Source organism: Oryza sativa, chromosome 11 (genome assembly GCF_034140825.1).
Source record: "Oryza sativa Japonica Group chromosome 11, ASM3414082v1".
Lineage (NCBI taxonomy): Eukaryota > Viridiplantae > Streptophyta > Magnoliopsida > Poales > Poaceae > Oryza > Oryza sativa.
This window is the reverse complement of record NC_089045.1, coordinates 28,243,228-28,261,223: the sequence shown is the minus strand read 5'-3', so window position 1 is coordinate 28,261,223 and position 17,996 is coordinate 28,243,228. Positions and strand designations below refer to the sequence as shown.

Below are 17,996 nucleotides of genomic sequence, written 5' to 3'. Positions count from 1 at the left end.
AGTGTAGTGTGGTAGCTACACTCTACTGTACTGAGGCAAGAGGCGGCAGCAACAGTGACATTGACTTCTCGGAGTGAGAGGGATGAAAGAGAAAGAAGCCTCTGAACTCGACCTGCAACTGTGTGGAAAGTTTTACAGGAGGCATGGCGTTTTGTGTGATGAGAACAGCAGCAGCAGCCATGGAAAAGGTGATTCACTTTACTGTGTTCATCATGCATGAATTACGAGATGGATTTACCTTTGCTTTGCAGTTTATTTGCTTTTTCTCCAGATATTTGCAGGAGGCGTGGTGTTTTACTGGAGGCCATGTTCTTTTAAGCTTTTAAATTATTTTATATTTTACCATGGATTATTTACTCCAAGCTCGTAAATATACAATTCCTCAGAAAAATTCTTCTACTGCACTGATTCCAAGCTATTTGTAAAGTTTTTTTTCTTCAAACTTAATTTATCATGTTAATCAAGTAAACAAACTGACTCAACCTACGCAAAAATATGTTCCAAAACAGGTGCTCCAATTATTTTTCTTTTTTTCTCGGATTTCTAGTATATTCTTTCTCTGAATTTTCTCAAGACCATGGGCCTGTTGAGTTGCATTTTTTTCTATTTATTTGAGGATAAAACATTTATACTAAAATGCAGATAACAAAATAGTCTCACAAATGAACCATTTTTGCCATGTCATAGTTGGAGCTAGGAAACTAACAATTGTTTTTTTTCCCCAGGGGCTAGGGTCAGATGTTCACAAAATAAGCCCAACAGAAACAAAAAAAAGGTAAAAAAAAATGCAAATCTGAAGGTGCAAATGCTCCTTGTCATCCTTGATGATTATAGAGAAGCCAATGATGCTACTACTAGTAGTACTATCTGCTACTTCTATCTATGCAACTATTGACCCAGTAAATATGGTTTGTTTAATTTATGATTTTTTTGGCTGTCCTTTTGAGGTAGATAAAAAAATAAGTAATATATATATCTAAGTAGTGGCTAGTGGCATCTGTTATTTTTAGGCTGTATTATGATTTTCCTTGAGACATGGGCATGTGGTGCATGCCTGATTACTTTCAGTCGTTACAGAACCCGTTGTGAGAAAGCCTGCCTCAATCACTGCTTCTGACATTTTGGACCAAATTTGCACGGAAAATACACTGGAAAGACGCATACAGTAGTACAGTAGTACTACTCACATTGAATTATATCTTTTTCTTTCTACTATGCTCTCCTCACATTGGAGCAATAATAAACACTAAAAATAATCTAAAAAATACTGCTTCCTTCGTTTTATAATATAACACTAAAAATGTCTAGATTCATTACTCAACTTCTAATATCTTGACAGGTGATTGTAAGAAATGATAGAATAACTTACATTGTAAAACGAATAGAGTACTGATATCTTGACAGGTATAGGAGGACATTGCTTAGTAAAATTAGGCTAGTATAATTTTTTTGGCCCATTTTCATTTGCCTTTGTTGAGAAACCATTTTTTAGGAGTATTTTTCATTTCTTTTTTTTTACTCAACTTCACTTGGTTTGATGTACAGCATAGATCTTGGAGCGTAGCGATGGGCGATGGCAGCAGGTTCCGACAGCCGCATTAAATCCCATCTGACCATGCACTAAGTCAGGAGCTGTACCATAATCATATGCACGCGCAGGATCTTCTGTGCCACTAGTCACATGTGAATTCTCATGCTTTGCTAAAAATTTCATGGTATGAAATCTCTCTGAGAAAAATGTCATACATATCAGTTTGTAAAGTAGTACTCCCTCCGGTTCACAGTATAAGTCATTCTATTATTTTTTACATTTATATGATGTTAATGCATCTAGACATATATATTATCTAGATTCATTAACATCAATATGAATGTGGAAAATGCTAAAATGACTTACATTATGAAACGGAGGAAGTAGCAAATTTATAGTGGTTACAAGGAAATTTTATCAGATTATTTACACAGAAATTGCTAAAAGTTTCTCTTTAAAGTAATAGCAAATTCGTGGAGGTTACAAGGAAATTTTATCGGATTATTTACACAGAAATTGCTAAAAGTTTCTCTTGTAATTGGATGATAATGTTTTTGGTACCCATGTCCACCGTTTACTAGCGGGTAGCATTCTTATGCCCCCTTTTGCGATGTAAGATTAAGACAACTTAGGAACATAAAAAAATAAAATAAGTGATACACAAAGAATTATAAGGAAAAAAGTTGCAAGAACAGCCGTTTATCCGAAGGAAAGTTTTTATGCTAACTCTCCTCTCTATAGTATCTTTGTCTTGTGCTATTACATACGAATTTCATAAGGTCTTTGATGCATCAATCATGTGCCCCAAATGACTGCATAGGACATTTTTCTATAGGATTCAAACCCTACAGTTTTTTTATATATTTTTGGCACAAACCAAAGGACTAAAATATTTTTGGCACAAACCAAAGGACTAAAGTGTAACTGCACCCCAAGGATGCAATATTATATTAATATCATAATTGTAAGAAACTCTGAGCAATCAAACATACTACTCTCTAGTCAAATTTATTTGCTATTGGGGTACTAAGGGGTTGTTTGGTTGATGTCTAAGCTTGCCATAACTAAGCTTAGGCAAGTTGTGGCATGTGGCAAAAGTATGGCCAAGAAATAGTTAGCCACAAGTGTGGCAATGTTAGCTCTAGTTATCTGAGTATGACATGTGGGACCTAAGGGTAGAAAAGTGTGGCATGACACAACTGTGGCATTGAAACAAACACACGACTAAAAACTGTGGCATGACTGAAGTGTGGCGTGGCAAGTGAAGCAATCAACCAAACACCCCCTAAAATTAGTTCTCCAAATATTGTATAATATTTTCTTTTTAAGGAAATACAGTGCTATAGCGATCGTGACGCCCAATCTTCAATGGATCGTTTCTCGGCCCGTCACAGGTGAGTGTCTTTGTGACGGGCCGCAAACCTCCGTTACAGATGAGTCGTTCACGATGCCATGTTCTGTGCAATTTAAACTATCAGTGTTAACTGTATTGGAGAAATGTGTTCTTCCAAAATCTCTATACATTCAGCAAGCACCTATCTCTTGAATGATTCCTATACAGGCATGCTACAGGAATCCCCAAGTACATGACACCCAATTATACTTTGTGAAACCAAGCACTTTTTGGCATACTTCTGCATGCAACTAGAAGTTTCAGAGTTTCACACAAACTTGATAGTTTTAATGAATCCAACATCCATCACCCAACAAATTAAATGGATGCCCACAAAAGATGCTGTGAGAGACACAATGCAAGGACCAACAGGGATAGGTACAGCAAGGAACAGAACTACTACTGGTGACAAAGATGCTCTCTTGCTTGGTCAGACATGTGGTGGACCATATCTCACCGTTGATCCCAAATCAAACGGCCCATTTTGTCTCATTGTGTTTTCTCCTTGGGAAACCAGGTGATCTAGGTGAATTTTCTGCTAGGGCAATGCAGACATGCATGGGCATATGTATCATCATGTTTGTGGGCTCTTCAAATATGTTTTGATATGGACCTGAACATGGCTGATGGGCCAGGCCGGGCTGAGGCAATGATTAGGTTCAATTTGGAATAATCTCATGTTTAATTAGGACCTAATAATTGTAGGGCATGTCGAGCATTGATGATTGTCCCTTTCAACTCTTAATCTGGAGTTGATTTGTCGGAATTGACTCCTCGTTAGGAACAGGTAGTTCGAAGTGTCCGAATTATTTGCTTCACGCTTCGAAATATTTTTTTAATAAAAAAACTATTTTCTATCGTATATATTGCTTCCTATTGTTCCGGGATATTTATTAAGTTCATTTTTAAAATATTGATTTACATGTTAACAAGTATTCCCTCCATTTCGCATTATAAGTCGTTTGATTTTTTTCCTTAGCCAAAATTATTTAGATTTGATCAACTTTGTAGGAAAAATAGAAATATTTTCAATACAAAACAAACATATTGTTAAAATATATTCAATGTTAAATTTAATAAAATTAATTTAGTATTGTAGATGTTATTAAACTTTGTTAAACTTAAAGGAGTTTGAAAAAAAAAGTCAAAGACTTATGGTTTAGCTTCTTTTCTCATTATTTTATCATAACAGAAGAAGTGAAGATTAGCCATTATTTGTATTCTGCAATATGCGGTATACGCACACACATACACACACATTGATATAGTACGTGTAGTACATCACATTGAGAAATTATAACTTTTGATGAGGGCTACTACCCCATGAGTTTCCGTTGCTCCTAGCAGTCACGTGATAACTAAAATCTTGAGAGATTTAGTACGCATCGTCAATTTCGTGGGGAGGTCCATGCTATCCTGCGATTCCACCTTATCCAATCCTCCTAGCTACCTTAGGTAAGGTACTGAGGTGGTACCTAGTACACTGGTATTGGCTAGTACCCTAGTATCGACTGATACCTGGTACCCTAGGTATCGAGCTGATACGTAGGTATCAGGCCTTGGTACCTGGGTATCGACTGATACCTGGTACCCTGGGTATCGAGCTGATACTTAGGTATCAGGCCTTGCTACATGGGTATTAGACCTTGGTGGTACCTGGGTATCAGCGTGATATCCCAAGAGAGAGGAGGAGGAGGAGGAGTCGCGGGTCGGGGAGGTCGAGCAGCGGGGCGGCGACGGAGGAAGAGGAAGAGGAGGCGATAGATCTGGTGCCTACTTTGTGCCATTTCGTCGCTCGTCGTCGTGCCTCGCTCCAAACCACCGAACCCGTGGCTCCATCCACGCCGCCTAGAGCAGCTCCTCGTTGCTCATGTTATGCTAAGCGCTCGCCCCCGGTGGCCGCGTCCACCGCTCCCCGACTGCAGGAGGCGCCAGCGCCGCCGAGGAGGAGGAGGGCGGCAACGACGAGGAAGCCAGCGACAAGGACGACGAAGAGGAGGAGCGGCTTGAGGAGCTTGATGGGGAGGCTTCTCGACGGCGGCCGTCGCCCGTGGTGGTCGGGAGCCCCGCCGGTTGTCGTCCAGGTCGTCCGTGGGGGCGTCGTCGTCGTCGTCGCCGTCGCCGTCGTCGTCGTCGTCGTCGCCGTCGTTGCCGCCGCCGTCGTCACCGTCGCCGCCTCCGTGCTCATGGGTGGTAGTCACAGAGAGAGATCGAGTGGAGGGGAAGAGACAGAGAGAGAGAGAGCGAGTGGAGGGGAAGAGATACAGAGAGAGGGGAAGAGGAGATAAGGCAGTACTAATATTCCGTCTCCATGAAATACCGTATGATAGATTTTCTGCTATTGAATATTGATACATGTTCTTTTATTAAAAAAAATATATACACATACATATATTACTTTGTACATTCTCATAATTAAAAAGGGCAAAACTTGCATGCACATAAAACTCTGCAATATTTTTTTACCATTCTCTTTCTCTCTCTTCTTTTCTCTTTAAATACAAGTTTAGTTAATTAAACTATAGGCATCATGGTAATTTTCTTCAGGTAACTCAGGTCAGTAACTAATTAACCACAGTAATTAATCTCAAATTAAAGCCACAGTGCACCGGCGTTCTTGAGCATTGGCACGAGCTCCCCCTTGAGATGCATGGCCATCACCTTGCTGGTGCTGCCGACGAGGCTCCCGCCGATGAACACCGCCGGCACGGCGGGCCCGCCGCGGCCGCCGGAGCCGTAGAGCCTCCTGGCGAGCTCCCTCTCCATCTCCTTCCCGAGCGGCTCCCTGTCGAGCTCGTGCACGGCGGCGCTGACGGCGAGCTCGCCGAGCAGCGTCGTCACCGCGGTGCACATGCAGCAGCCGCTCTTGGTGAACACCACCACCGCCCTCTCCGACGCCAGCCTCGCCACCATCTCCGCCATTGTTCGATTAGCTACCTTGCTTCTGGAAGGTTCTAGAGGCTTCTTCTGTCTAGCTTTGCTTGCTTGCTTTGTGAGCTTGTTGATGATTTGTGTTGTGGTGTGCATGGTTTCTTCCTTATTTATAGTTGATCGATCAATGGCTGTCAGATTATCAGTTTAGTTGTCGCATAATATAGCTGTCAGAATCTGCAGATGAAATGCATGTTTGCTAATCGACGCGCACACTGAATTGAAATCGATCGTGAAAAAGTGTGGCGATAGAGATTGCGCGTGTGCACTGGATTCTACTAGATAATTGTTCCAGGCCATGCTAGCTTGTTTTTATGTATCGCATCAGCGAATCGGAATAACACCTAATCGTGATTTGACTTGTGAGAAATCTACCCATCGATCCAAACGGCTCTGAGGATAATCATATCATAACCAATCGCAACGCAGCCGACGAAACAGGCTATCTTTTGACGGAATTTCGTCAAGCTGTTTGAAAGTTAAACATTTCAGAGATGTACTCGATAGTAGAGTGGTAAGGTCCCGTGTTTAATCCCCAACATACTTATAATTTATTCTTAAAAATATTTGAAGGGACTTCTCTCCCCCTCCAAATCTCGAAAATTGAGACCACATTTACAAACATTTACAATTGTAAATGTACTTAGTGCCACATATTGCTGAAGACTGAAGTTTGTTCTGATTCAGAATATAATTCGGACACATTTCTTCCAGGAGCTAAACAAGCTAGCAGACTGCAGATATATATTTTGCGAACGCACTGCAGATGTATATACCTAGCAAAGAATCCGTCGGCCATCAATTCTACAATGGATATCATTGTGAAAATGCGATCCATGCATGCATATATTTCTGAAAACCGTTCAAACTTCAGAGTTCAGACAGAAACACAATCCTGCATCGATCGAGCGGTGGTTTTCAGAAAGGTAGTGAACTAGAGAAACCAAAGCGGCCGATACCACCATATATATCATATCAGGTTCCTTCAGAATAGTATCGCATCTTCTTCTTCCTGCAGCACACGCACACTAGCTAGAACACAGTAGGTCACTGTACACTGCCACTACTCCGGCAACAAGTCGCGACCTTTATTTTGTTCGTCCGGAGTTGCTGCGGTTGGCGTTCACAGGTGCGGCGGCCGTAGCATTGTCGTGGAGGTTTCAAAATTCCGGAATAATATTAAATTTCAGGATCAATTGGACGCCACCCCGATAGAAAATTATCTAGCCCGATTTCTTTGGATTTTTCAAAATTTCGTGAATTTACTAAAGTTTATTCAGATTTGACCATTTTCGTTCAAATTTTGGAAATTTTGGAAATTTCAGTCCTACCGGTACCCCTAATAGAAATAACCTAACCGATCATATTAAACCCTGTTTTCGTGCTAGCACTCACTACGGCGATGGCTTATGGGGTGTGGCCATTGCTCGCTGTGCACGACGACACTAGCGACTCACGGCTACACTGCTGGCTAGCATGTTTGGGCAGACTGGTGATGATGCAGACCTTGGCGAATTGGCTATGGTGTAATGCTGGGCAAAAGCTTTGCTTGGCTCAACGACAGTGATGTCCTCGGGCATCATCTCCCTCTGCCCTGGAGGCGTTGCCATACTATCCTGCTCCATGTCGCATTGGGACTAGAGTGAAAACCCCGTTTCAGTCTCCGCCTATGCGATGGTGGCGTCTATTAATTCGACATTCGTCTCCTTGCTGAGTGGAGTCAAGCCGCGCACGAAGGAGGGCACCCGATCCCGATCGTATCCCTGTTGATTGAATGGACGGATTTCGTTTGGTACCTGGTGGTACCAATACCTCGGGGTACCACCTGCTGGACCGGAACAAAACTCAATATATATATTTAGAGAGTTTTATGGTTCACCAAGCGGTACCTCCAGGTACTGGTACTATCAGGTACCAAACAAAATCAAGTTGTTCATTCTATAGGGGTACGATGGATACTACGTCACTTCCCTGCCACGAGCTCATTGAGGGTACCCCATCTCATCCACTGCACATGTGCTCCTACCTCCTTGATGCCACAGGTTGGGGAGAAGGGCAACAAGGTAGGAGGAGGTCGTCGGCAAGCCAAAATATGACCGGTGAGAGGCTAACGTGAGAGGCAAAGGTCCTTAGTGAGCCCGAGTCTATCTAGTGAGAGGGTGGCACAGGAGACGAAGGTTGTTTGGTGAACCAGGATCCAACGAGCTTGGGGGAAGGGCTGCTCCTGGTTCATGTTGAGAGCTTGGGAGGAAGGGTGGCTTTGGATTTGGCCGGCGAGGTTGGGGAAGGGCAGCGAGGGGTGCAGAAATCAACAGTGAGACTGTACCCGATCGACTAGCTTGGAGGAAGGGTGGTGTTGGAGTCAGAGGTTTGCTAGCGAGCTTTGCCCGCACCGCTGCCTCCCACACCCGAACATATATTTTCTCACCCTCATTCAAACGCGAAAATATATTTTTACCCTTCCACTCCTTTTTTGGCCGGTACCATTGCAGAAATCATATGGCACCCAGAGGTACTCAAAGATCTCAGCCGTCAATTCTATTATGTTGGACGGCCTAGATTCAGTACCTACCCAGGTTGTTGGATATATCCTCATTGTTAGCAGTAATCTTGTGTGCCACGGTTAGTTAGTTGATTAGTTATCTGCATGTTTCCGTTTTTTTTTTTCGAATAAACGCATGAGCTCACGTGTTGTGTGATAGCCATCGTGTGGAGTCTGTTATGAGGGTATCCGAGTTTAGCTCGTTGCCCGCGTCTTGTGCTGGGAGCTCGGATCACGTCGTGTGGTTGTGGGGATGGACGCAGCTAGAGCATGGCGTGAGAAGTGGTCTTGGTGGTTAGTTGTTTCCGTTGTATTCGTTCCTTTATATATGGAAGTAAACAGAAAAGCAGCTGAGTTAAGCGCTGCACAAAATTTGCTCTGTTTCCTCTGTTCTGCGAATTTGCAGGTTTAGCCACAGTACGCGTGCATTGTGTTCGTCTGGTTTCCTGCTAGCGATCGCTGGGGAAATTCCTAACAATTGGTATCAGAGCACGGTTTAGGAAGTGGACTCGTGACCGCGCATTGGAAGGCGTCTTCATGCCGCGTCGTCGCTCGTCGTCACCGATCGTGCGCACTCCTCATGACTCCGGCGGCCGCGCCACGGGCAGCGGCGGGGGTGACCGCGGGCTGGTGATCCACCGCGTGGTGAAAGAAGGAGGCGGCTCGGTGAACTACCCGCTGCTGACCAAGACCAACTACAACGACTGGGCGCTACTGATGAAGATCAAGCTGCAGGCTCGCTGCCTGTGGGCGGCGATCGAGCCCGACGGCGTGGACGTCCCTCTGCATGAGGACCGGATGGCTCTTGACGCTATCTGCAGTGCCGTGCCGCCGGAGATGATTGGCACCCTGGCGACCAAAGCGTCGGCCCGGGAAGCCTGGGAATGCATCAAGACAATGCGAGTCGGCAACGACCGGATTCGCAAGGCGAGTGCACAGAAAGTGCGCTCTGAGTATGAATCGCTTGCGTTCCGCGGTGACGAGACCGTGGAAGATTTCGCTCTACGGCTCACAACCATCGTCAACCAACTTGCAACCCTCGGTGATCCTGAACCTGCTGATAAAGTCGTCGAAAAGTACCTTCGGGTAGCTCGTCCCAGGTTCAATCAACTCATCTTGTCTATTGAAACTCTTCTCGATATCTCTACTCTGTCCATGGAGGAAGTTACTGGCAGACTAAAAGCCGCTGAGGATTCTGGGCAATCCTCGTCGCACACCGCCGATGGGAAGCTGTACCTAACTGAGGAGGAGTGGGCTGAACGTCAGAAGAAGAAGGATCAAGAGGCAAAGCGGGGTGACTCGGGCGGCTCTGGCGGCCGCGGCAAGCGCCGTGGCGGGAGAGGGCGCACTGGTGGCGGCGGGACTGCGAGCCCCGAGAGCACGAACTCTGGTTCGGCGCGCAAGGGAGACAAATTCCGAAATTGCGGCAAACTTGGGCACTGGGCGAAGGACTGCAGGAGCAAGTCCAAGCGCGAAGAACAGGCTCACGTCGCCCAGGAGGATGAAGAAGAGCACACCTTGATGTTGCTCACCGGCGGCTGCGTTGACACGGTCGACGCGGCGGCACCGGAGGGCGACACGCCCACACCGCCCCACCAAGCCGTGGTGGAACTCGTGGAGATGAAAGTATTTGCAGCGCTCGACGACGCGGCTGACCATGATCCCGGGCGCTGGATTATGGATTCCGGCGCGTCAAACCATATGACGGGCAGCAGGATGGCGTTCGCCGACCTCGACACGAACATCACCGGGAACGTGCGACTCGGCGATGGATCCGTGGTCCGGATCGCAGGACGGGGCACAATTCTCTTTGCCTGCAAGAATGGTGAGCACCGCACTCTGTCGAACACCTATTATCTTCCCCGTCTTGCTGCCAATATTATCAGCATTGGGCAATTGGATGAGACCGGCTTCAAAGTGCTGGCAGAGGATGGCATCATGCGGGTCTGGGATGAGCAGCGGCGTCTGCTTGCCCGGATCCCTCGCACCCCAGGGCGACTGTACATGCTTGACATCAACCTGGCGCGCCCGGTCTGTTTGGCGGCACACGCCGACGAAGACGCGTGGCGCTGGCATGCTCGCCTCGGGCACATAAACTTCAGGGCGCTCTGCAAGATGGGAAAGGAGGAGCTGGTACGTGGTCTACCATGTTTGTCACAGGTTGATCAGGTCTGTGAGGCCTGTCTCGCCAGGAAACACCGGAGGTCGCCGTTCCCGCGGCAGGCACTTTGCCGGTCTGACGAGCCGCTGGCGCTGCTACATGGAGATCTCTGTGGACCGATCACGCCGGCGACACCCAGTGGCAACCGCTATTTCCTTCTACTCGTCGACGACTACAGCCGGTACATGTGGGTCGCCCTCCTCTCCACCAAAGATGCGGCGCCGGCTGCCATCAAGCGTATTCAGGCGGTGGCAGAAAGGAAGAGTGGACGCAAGCTCCGCGCGTTGCGGACGGATCGCGGGGGAGAATTCACGTCTACACAGTTCGCCGAGTACTGCGCCGAGCTGGGAATGCGGCGCGAGCTCACGGCGCCCTACTCTCCGCAACAGAACGGCGTTGTCGAGCGGCGAAACCAATCCGTGGTGGGCACGGCGCGGAGTATGCTCAAGGTGAAGGGGCTGCCAGGTATGTTTTGGGGAGAGGCGATAAATACCGCCGTGTATCTGCTCAACAGGTCGTCGTCCAAGGGTATCGGCGGCAAGACCCCGTACGCGCTGTGGAACGGCGTTCCGCCGGCCGTGCACCATCTGCGCACGTTTGGGTGTGTGGCACACGTGAAGACGACCACCCCGAACCTGAAGAAACTGGATGACAGGAGTCGTCCAATGATCTTTGTCGGCTACGAGCCGGGGTCCAAGGCGTATCGCGCCTATGATCCGGCTACTCGGCGTGTTCACATCTCCCGTGACATCGTCTTCGACGAAGCAGCCCAGTGGGACTGGGATGCTGAGGCGGCCGCTGATCTCGACACCGACTTCGTCGTTGAGTACACCACGGTGTACCATCCTGGCTCGCTGTCAGGAACACGCCAAGACGCTGGGGAGCCGCCTGCTCGATCTTCATCATCGCCGCAAACGCCATCAGACTCACCGACAGCCGGCCGAACACCTTCGGTGCATGGCGATGCGCCGGCGGTTGAATTTGTGTCGCCACCAACTGGAGCAGCTGCTAATCTTGATGCAGACCACGACGACGCACCACTCCGTTTCCGCACGATGGACAATGTGCTGGGGCCGGCCATGCTGCCAGGTCTCGCTAATCGTGAGGTCCAGGAAGAGCTGATGATGGTGAGCGGAGAAGAACCGGCAACGTTCGCTCAAGCTGAACGCGACGAGGATTGGCGTCGGGCAATGCTCGATGAAATCTCTTCGATAGAGGAGAACAAGACCTGGAGGCTCGTCGATCTGCCTTCGGGACATCGGCCAATTGGGCTGAAATGGGTGTATAAACTGAAGAAAGATGCTCAGGGCGTCGTCGTCAAACACAAGGCGAGATTGGTGGCAAAGGGCTACGTGCAGAGGGCTGGAATTGACTTTGATGAGGTATTCGCTCCTGTTGCTCGTCTTGATTCTGTTCGTTTGTTGCTCGCTCTCGCTGCGCAGGAAGGTTGGATGGTGCATCATATGGACGTTAAATCAGCGTTCCTCAATGGGGAACTGATTGAGGAGGTGTATGTTGTTCAGCCACCGGGGTTTGAGATCGATGGACAGGAGAACAAGGTTTACAGGCTTGATAAGGCGCTGTATGGTCTTCGCCAAGCACCCAGAGCTTGGAACACCAAGCTAGACTGCACACTGAAGAAACTTGGCTTCAAGCAGAGCCCGTTGGAGCATGGGCTGTACGCGCGCGGCGATGGCAGTGGGCGACTGCTCGTCGGTGTGTATGTGGATGATCTGGTAATTGTCGGGGGTGACAGTGGCATGATCAAGGGATTCAAAGAGCAGATGAAGGCTGAATTTAAGATGAGTGATCTTGGTCCTTTGAGTTTTTATCTTGGGATCGAGGTACATCAAGAAGCTGGAATCATCACTTTAAAGCAAGCAGCGTATGCGTCGCGTATTGTGGAGAAGGCTGGGCTCACCGGCTGCAACCCCTGTGCAACACCGATGGAACCACGTCTAAAGCTGAGCAAGGAAAGTGCAGGATCGCTAGTTGATGCGACAGAATACAGAAGTCTAGTGGGAAGCTTGCGCTATCTGGTGAACACCCGACCAGACCTTGCATATTCGGTTGGTTATGTCAGTCGTTTCATGGAGAAACCCACGGACGAACACTTGGCGGCAGTGAAGCGCATCATAAGGTATGTTGCTGGTACCATTCATCTTGGGTGCCGCTATGTGAAGGAAGTTGAAGGAGGACTGCAGGGTTACAGTGACAGTGATATGGCTGGAGACATTGACACTCGCAAGAGCACCACAGGAGTAATTTTCTTTCTCGGCAAAAATCCTGTTAGCTGGCAGTCTCAAAAACAGAGAGTTGTAGCACTCTCCTCCTGTGAATCTGAGTATATTGCAGCTGCAACAGCTGCATGCCAGGGCATTTGGCTTGCCCGGCTCCTCGGTGACCTCAGGAATGCAGCAACTGAAGTCGTCGATCTCAGGGTGGACAACCAATCCGCTCTGGCCCTGATGAAGAACCCTGTTTTTCACGATCGAAGTAAGCACATTCAAACAAAATTTCATTTCATTCGTGAAGCCGTGGAGAATGGGGAAATCACACCGAGTTACATCGGCACAGAAGGGCAACTTGCAGATATCCTGACGAAGCCGCTTTCTCGAATCAAGTTTCAGGAGCTGCGGGAAAAAAGAAGGAACTATATACATACATGTGTATTCTCCTAAAAAGGCAAAACTTGCAACTATGCAATAATTTTGGTACTCTCTCTCTCTCTCTCCTCTCTTCTAAGTACAAAGTTCAGTTAAGCTATAGGTTTCCATGGTAACTAGCATGGAGGCCCGCGCAGATTGCGCGGCTAGCATCATTATATTTTCTCTCATATAATAGCATATATGTTTTCTCATTATATTATTAAAATATATTACAATGACAACATAATTTTAAATTTTGCAATAACTTTACGAAACTACTAATGTGTAATATTCATATTGTATTTTATATACGTGTTAGTTATTAATTATTTTTACTATCAAATTTTAGTTATCTATAAATTATATATATTCCTTTATGGACTCTAGACTCGTCTTTTATTTTTTTTAATTCTAAATTTTTATTATTTCTAATTGTATTTCTATGTGGACTCTAAACTCATCTTTCAATATTCTTTAATTTTTAATTTCAAATTTCAGTTACTTCTAAATTGTATTCCTATATTGACTTTAAACTCTTCTTCCCATGTTTTTCTTAATTTCGAATTTTAGTTATTTGTAAATTGTATTTTTATACGGACTCTAAACTCTACTTTTAATTTTATCACATTTATTCCGAATTTTAGTTAGTTTCAAATTCATGTATGGACTCTATACTCTACTTCTAATATTCCTTATTTTTTAATTCCAAATTTCCTTTTTTTCTTCATTGTATTTCTATATGGACTCTATACTTTACTTCTAATATTCCTTATTTTTTAATTCCGAATTTCAGTTATTTTCTAATTGTATTTCTATATGGACTCTAGTCTTCTCTTTTAATATTCCTTATTTTTTAATTCCGAATTACAGCTATTTCCTAATTGTATTTCTATATGGACTCTAGTATCCTCTTTTAATATTCCTTATTTTTTAATTCCGAATTTCAGCTATTTCCTAATTGTATTTCTATATGAACTCTATACTCTACTTCTAATATTCCTTATTTTTAATTCCGACTTTCAGTTATTTCCTAATTGTATTTCTATATGGACTCTAGTCTCCTCTTCTAATATTTCTTATTTTTTAATTCCGAATTTCAACTATTTCTAAATTGTATTTCTATATGGACTCTAGTCTCCTCTTCTAATGTTCCTTAATTTTTAATTCCAAATTTCAGCTATTTCTAAATGTATTTCTATATGGACTCTGCTTTTTCTTTTTCTCCGATTAACGTGAGAATTTCTAGGCCATGAGAGCGAACGTGGAGGCTCCTTTTTCTATTCCTTTAATAATATAATATAATAGATTTTCTTGAAGTAATTAACTCATATCAGTAACTAATCACAGTAATCTCAAAGCCACAGTGCACCGGCACTCTTGAGCATTGGCACGAGCTCCCCCTTGAGGTGCACGGTCATCACCTTGCTGGTGCCGCCGACGAGGCTCCCGCCGATGAACACCGCCGGCACGGCGGGCCCGCCGCGGCCGCCGGAGCCGTAGAGCCTCCTGGCGAGCTCCCTCTCCATCTCCTTCCCGAGCGGCTCCCTGTCGAGCTCGTGCACGGCGGCGCTGACGGCGAGCTCGCCGAGCAGCGTCGTCACCGCGGTGCACATGCAGCAGCCGCTCTTGGTGAACACCACCACCGCCCTCTCCGACGCCAGCCTCGCCACCATCTCCGCCATTGATCGATCGATCGATTAGCTAGCTACCTTCTGGAAGGTTCTAGAAGCTTCTCCTGTCTAGCTTGGGTTGTGAGCTTGTTGATGATTTGTGTGTTGTGGTGTGCATGGTTTCTTCATCCCTATTTATAGTTGATCGATCAATGGCTGTGTCAGATTATCAGTTTAGTTGTCGCATAATATAGCTGGCCAGAATCTGCAGATGAAATGCATGTTTGCTAATCGACGCGCACACTGAATTGAAGTCGATCGTGAAAAAGTGTGGCGATTGAGATTGCGCGTGTGCACTGGATTCTACTAGATAATTGTTCCAGGCCATGCTAGCTTGTTTTTATGTATCGCATCAGCGAATCGGAATAACACCTAATCGTGATTTGACTTGTGAGAAATCTACCCATCGATCCAAACGGCTCTGAGGATAATCATATCATAACCAATCGCAACGCAGCCGACGAAACAGGCTATCTTTTGACGGAATTTCGTCAAGCTGTTTGAAAGTTAAACATTTCAGAGATGCACTCGATAGTGTAGTGGTAAGGGGTGTATAGTTTCGACAACATGCTTACAATTTCTTCTTAAAAATATTTGAAGGGACTTCTTTCCCCCTCCAAATCTCGAAAATTGAGACCACATTTACAAACATTTACAATTGTAAATGTACTTAGTGCCACATATTGCTGAAGACTAAGTTTGTTCTGATTCAGAATATAATTCGGTCCGAAACATTTCTTCCAGGAGCTAAAAAAGCTAGCAGACTGCAGATATATATTTTGCAGATATATATACCTAGCAAAGAATCCGTCGGCCAGCAATTCTACAATGGAAATCATTGTGAAAATGCGATCCATGCATGCATATATTCTGCTTTGCAATTCTGAAGTCGGCGCATACTCTCCTGCTGGTTTACATATTTCTGAAAACCGTTCAAACTTCAGAGTTCAGACAGAAACACACTCCTGCATCTGCATCGATCGCGCGGTGGTTTTCAGAAAGGTAGTCCACTAGAGTCTAGAGAAACCAAAGCGGCCAATACCACCATATATATCAGATTCCTTCAGAATAGTATCGCATCTTCTTCTTCCTGCAGCACACGCACACTAGCTAGAACACAGTAGGTCACTGTACACTGCCACTACTCCGGCAACAAGTCGCGACCTTTATTTTGTTCGTCCGGAGTTGCTGCGGTTGGCGTTCACAGGTGCGGCGGCCGTAGCATTGTCGTGCAGGTTTCAAAATTCCGGAATAATATTAAATTTCATGGTCAATTGGACGCCACCCCGATAGAAAATTATTTTGCCCGATTTCTTTGGATTTTTCAAATTTTCGTGAATTTACTAAAGTTTATTCAGATTTGACCAATTTTCGTTCAAATTTCAAATTACTTCGAATTGAAATTTTGGAAATTTCAGTCCTATCGGTACCCCTGATAGAAATAACATAACCAATACATATTAAACCCTGTTTTCGTGCTAGCACTCACTACGGTGATGGCTTATGGGGTGTGGCCATTGCTTGCTGTGCACGACGACACTGCTGGCTAGCATGTTTGGGCAGTCTGGTGATGATGTAGACCTTGGCGAATTGACATAGCGCTGGTACCCACGGTGACGAATATGAATCATTGTAATCTTTAAAATAAATAGAGGATTTATTTACCTTGACTTAGGTTGCATCTCAGGACAGCCTGAGAATACAACTAATGACACGGACGAGGCAAACACCAACAACAGCAGCAGCGGGACCAATGGGCTAACACCCAACACCACAAGCGACAGCTGGGAACCATGACGAAACCCTAATCTTCACTTCACTTTATCTCCACTTCAAGGCGGAGGAACTATATATATTTATATAGAGCAAGGGTGAGTACTTTCGTACTTAGCAAGTCAGGGGAACTTAGGTGTTTAATGCAAGCTTGGAAGAGAGGCAAGATTGTTTTGCAAATTCTTTGTTTGAAATCCATTTTGAAATTACTAAGTGATTTATTTCTTCTTAAGTTTGGATCGAAAAGAGACTTGCATCTCGATTCGACTTGAGAGATGCTTTTCAACAACTCAAATGGTAATGTACCGACCTCCCAGGTCAGATCATTACTTCTCGGCTCCCAGAGCCATTTCACTTGATTAATCGGCTCCTAGGGTCTTTTTCATTTTCCTGGACTCCCAGAGTCCTGCTGCCGCGCAGCAAAGCAATCCGCTTCCACTCGGAAAGTCTAGTCTATGATGGCCGCAGACATCCCGAATCACACAGATTTGTTTCTGACCACTCAGGTCATATATCTGCTACATATGCTGATTCTGGTGACGATTCTCAATCCGCAACAACTTTTTACAAAGCACAGGTAAACAAATCTACGCAACGGGAAACACCTCACATCTGCCCATGACTATGGGCACGGCTGTTCGAACAGTTAGTTAACCTCTGTAGAGGGGTACACTTTACCCTCAAGATACGAACTTATTCCGAACACCCGTCGGTATCGGAGGTTCGCAACAAAGCCTTTCCCAAGCCGACCCAGGGTTACCTCATATCACATAGAAGGATCAAATCCTCACATAAATACAGGCATTTTTGGTTTTCACAAATCAAACTCCAACCACCTCGATCGGTAATTTAGCAAGCTTCTCGTCTTTGCCTTACCAGGAACCTGGATTGGCACCAACCGACCTCGCCCCGGCGTTCCCCAACTATTGGCATACGAGGTTTCCCTAAACCGACTAATTACTTAGCCAGGGTGTCCCATTCCACCTTGTGGTTGCACTTTGTTATGCTTGATGAATTTCCCACATAATCGGTCCTTACATGCGAATACGGGACAGCGTCACGCAGGCTCAGCTTAGACTCGCATAAAAAAACGAAATTTTCGCAATTAGGATTTTATTTAAATTAGTTTTTAACGTCTCGCGAAAAGCAGAGCGTTACATGACCCTATATGCTGCAATATGTTATATATATATATATACATATATATATATATATATATATATATATATATACATACATATATATATATATATATATATATATATATATATACATACATATATATATATATATATATATATATATATATATATATATATATATATATATACATACATACATACATAT

At 45.2% G+C, this 17,996-nt stretch overlaps 1 protein-coding gene and 1 pseudogene across 2 annotated transcripts; both read right to left on the bottom strand.

Moving 5' to 3' along the window:
* Positions 1 to 5,547: 5,547 nt before the first annotated feature.
* Positions 5,548 to 6,222, bottom strand: LOC9269626 (glutaredoxin pseudogene; annotated as a pseudogene). Its single transcript, NR_188972.1, has one exon. The product of NR_188972.1 is annotated as a glutaredoxin pseudogene (transcript).
* An 8,214-nt stretch (positions 6,223 to 14,436) lies between these two features.
* On the bottom strand, positions 14,437 to 15,004 carry LOC107276177 (putative glutaredoxin-C12). Its single transcript, XM_015761251.3, has one exon. It carries the CDS (start codon positions 14,886 to 14,888, stop codon positions 14,559 to 14,561), a length of 330 nt encoding a protein of 109 aa, XP_015616737.1. The 5' UTR covers positions 14,889 to 15,004; the 3' UTR covers positions 14,437 to 14,558.
* Positions 15,005 to 17,996: the final 2,992 nt, after the last annotated feature.